Source organism: Sorghum bicolor, chromosome 3 (assembly GCF_000003195.3).
Source record: "Sorghum bicolor cultivar BTx623 chromosome 3, Sorghum_bicolor_NCBIv3, whole genome shotgun sequence".
Classification (NCBI taxonomy): Eukaryota; Viridiplantae; Streptophyta; class Magnoliopsida; order Poales; family Poaceae; genus Sorghum; species Sorghum bicolor.
Genome location: NC_012872.2, coordinates 68347526 through 68351260, shown reverse-complemented (window position 1 = coordinate 68351260; position 3735 = coordinate 68347526). Strand labels below are relative to the sequence as shown.

General features: G+C 46.4%; 1 protein-coding gene across 1 annotated transcript; it reads right to left on the bottom strand.

Moving 5' to 3' along the window:
- Window positions 1531–2527, bottom strand: LOC8060972 (RING-H2 finger protein ATL72). Its single transcript, XM_002456644.2, has one exon. It carries the CDS (start codon window positions 2440–2442, stop codon window positions 1759–1761), a length of 684 nt encoding a protein of 227 aa, XP_002456689.1. The 5' UTR covers window positions 2443–2527; the 3' UTR covers window positions 1531–1758.

Below are 3735 nucleotides of genomic sequence, written 5' to 3'. Positions count from 1 at the left end.
TGGCAAGCCAACTGCCCAATCCGATAATCCTGCCGAGCAAATTTTACTGGCTGATTGGCCTGACGGCTTTCTTCTTGCCGACAAGGAAATTCCCTCCCATCCATTTCTCTATTTTTGAAAATAAAAAAACTCATATGGAATTACAAATTGTGGAAGCAGGGACCAGTTTGAGTTTTGTTGTATTGATGATAATAAAAAAAACTAAATTGAGAAAAGTGGCTTTCTGAATTGGGATTTTATATATTAAGGGTTTTTGGCTGCATTCACATAGGTGTAATACTAGGTTTGTGGTTGTTGCCTCCGGTACAAACTTCCACAAACCAAAGTAGCTGTGTGAATTGAGTAACTAAATATCTGTACAAAGCATAACATCAGCTTTGTTCATCATATTTACTTAAAATTGAAATAAAACACAACGATTTTGCATATTATTTCATTGTTACTATCTTTACAATGCTATTTCAGCGACAAGTTCCCGCTAAATTAAATTATGCTTACCTACCAATTTATACAAATAGCAAGCACTATTACTCATTTTCCTAGCTAACACTACACATCAATTTTTTCTAAATATATACTATATTGTACTCCCTCTATATAGGATTTAGATCTATTTTATTTTAGAAAAAATACACTTCATGTGTAAATCTCTAACAAAAATTTGATGAAATTTCAGTAATTTTAGGGGTGGCCAAATTCTTTAATACCAAAATTGAAACCCCTCTAGTCAAAAGTATCACTGCCCTGTTGGCTGAGATGCCTACAGGCAATCTAGCCGCTCATAAGGTGAGTCATCTACGTGGTGATTCACGGAGGGTAATCGCGAGTCTGTTCACTGGTCTGAAAAGCCATGGCTAAAAATACTGTTTATTAATTTATCATGAGAGAAAAACACTATTGGCTAACAGAAAAGATACGACTTATAAAACAAGCGAACGGATTGGCCACAACTGCTCCGTTCTTTTTTTTCATATCTTTTAGTGATCGCTGAGCTAATAACTAGTCCCGTCAATAGTCGACATATAAAAGAGTTCATACTACGTACAATAATACATTTTTATATGTGAATACAGTAGCTCTGTTTCCAAAAGTTGTTGTAACTTCTTATTAGAGGAGTGTTTTTTTGGTTCAGTTGTTGAACGAGTAGTACTAGTAGTTCGTGGGCTGAATGGTCGCAGTGGGCCGTTTCATGTTTGATGGGCAGAAGATTTTTGCAGAACAGAACGCGTTGGACCTCACTTCCCAAGTTCCGAGCTCCCAGTTCCAAGACGTAACTGCAAAGACGGAGTGATGCAGCTATGGAAGTGCCATTTTTTTTAATAAACTTATGTGTATTTGTTTACTCTTGTTTTTTTAAATAAACTTAGGCCTTGTTTGGATGTCGTCGAATTCACCTCAATCCACATGTGTTGGAGTGGATTAGGGTGGAATTTAGTTCAAATTCCATTCCAACCCACCTCAACACATGTGGATTGATGCGAATCCGACTACATCCAAACAAGACCTTATGTGTAATACTTATGCTAATACTTATTACGTACTTCTTCCAGGCTCTCAGCATATATTTGTAATTGAAGGTATCACTTTTAGCTCATACCATCTGAACGGGCCACTTCTACGTACATCCTTGTACCAAAAAACGATCATGACCGCAGTATCACAGATGAGAGAACGTCCAGAAACAAAAAATGCCCACTGCTTACAAGTCACAAAGCACTATACAGTTAAATCTTAATTAGCTGTACGCCTGTATGTACGCTATTGAGTCTCCTGCTGCCCGGCCCCGTCTTCAACGTGCACCCGAAGCTGCCCGGCGGCCTCCGTCGCCTCCGCCCTGTCCGGCACGGAGGGGGAGGGTTTAGCGGCGAACGGCGCCCGCCTGCACGTGGGGCACGTCTGCCGCGCGGCGAGCCAGCGGTCGATGCACCGCACGTGGAAGCCGTGGTTGCAGCGCGGCAGCGCGCGCACGCGGTCCCCTTGCTGGAACTCCGTCAGGCAGATGGCGCATTCCGCCGCGCCACACCCAGTGAGCTCCACTTCGCGGGAGTAGACTATCCACGGGGGCAGCCCGGTTCGCGGCCCGCGCTTCCTCCTGGGGCCGGCCTGGCAGGAGGAGGAGGAGGAGGAGGAGCCCGCCGCCAACGCATCCCCGCCGCCGCCGCCGCCGGGGGGCTCGTCGTCCTGGCCGTAGCACACGCGGCGCGTGACGCGGAACGCGCACCGGACGACCGCGTGCACCGCGAGCACGACCACCAGGCCGCACAGGAGTAGCGACAGCACCGTGATCACCGTCGTGTTCAGCGAGCTGAAGGCCGGCGCTGCTGCTGCGTGCGCGTGCGCGTGTGCGTGCTCGGCAGACACCTGCACCTGCACCGCCGGCGGGGCAGCCGTGGCAGCGGCGTGCGACAGGAGCCTCCTTGCATGCAACTGTTCGACGCTCATCTTTGTCGAGCTGTTTAGAGGAGGGCGCGTCGTAAAACGCGTTGGTGGTGGTGTATTGGTGTTGTAGTACGTAGCTAGGACTGTGGGAGAGTGTTCTCTCGCTGCACGGCGCGGGGAGGGGTTTATATAGGAACGGGAGGAGACAGTAAAGATAATTAAGATATTTTGGGTCGCCGTCAGTGGATTGTTTATTAGAGGCAAATCCAAAATGAGGTTTAGCTTAACCTGACGGCCGGACTAGTTGATCGATTCTAAACTAATGGAACGTGCGTGGTTAATGGAGATAACAATCGAGTCATGGAGATAAGATACACCTCACTAGACACCTGATTGATGAAGCCATTAGGACATTTGGGCGGCACAATTCATTGATTGACAAAGCTTTTTCTTTGACTATAATTAAGAATCCAAATATATATTGCAAAAGGAAGTGCCTCATACCCACACGTTTTTTTTACTCGCTTCATATTTAGATTAACAGTATAGTCCCATTTTTCAGACTGATGAACTGTAAAAACCTCAGAGCATGCAATAAATATGCTCACTATTGTATATCAGAGCAGGGGGCGTATACTCTTAGATGAAGCTAGGCTACAATGAAACAAACACTGTGTTTATGTAAGTGATCAAAGTGGGGGGCACAAAGTTTGTTAAGTACACAAGATGAAGACGAGAGCTCAACAAACACCCACAGATTGCGTGCTTAAGCAGACTTTTGTAAGACCAAAATGCGCCGGGAGTGACTCGCTCAAACGAAGGGCGGCCGTGCGCCAAACAGCACTCATGCTCATCATTAGCGACTAATAAATAATATAAGTTCAGAAATATGGTCGGCATGATACGGCTTACGGCCAAGTGGAGCCTCCACTAACTGCGACCCGTCGGCGAGCGGGAGAGGGACACCTGGCTGCGGAGGCGCCACGGTGTCGATGACTTGTCAATGCGCGGCTGGTTCGTCCCTGCCCCGTAGGATCGTTCTCCGTCCGACGTGTCTGTGTGTAACGTTCCTGCGCGTCGGCTTCGCTTGGGCTCTGTGGGCGTGACTGCGTGAGCATACTATAGACTACTATATCTATATGGCTTTGGAGTTGTGGGCTGGGCTATTGTATTAAGAAAATAGTGTGGGCCTGAAAAAAATTGCTCTTGATTATATATAAAAAAAGCAGGATTCGACTCAACTGTCCGTGGTTTGCTCCTTTTGGTTGCAAAATCAGTTTGCCATGTAATAACAATCCTTGTATCCAGTAGCTAAGTCTGTGTTTGTTGTTCAAGGTTGATGCCTCCTCGCCATAG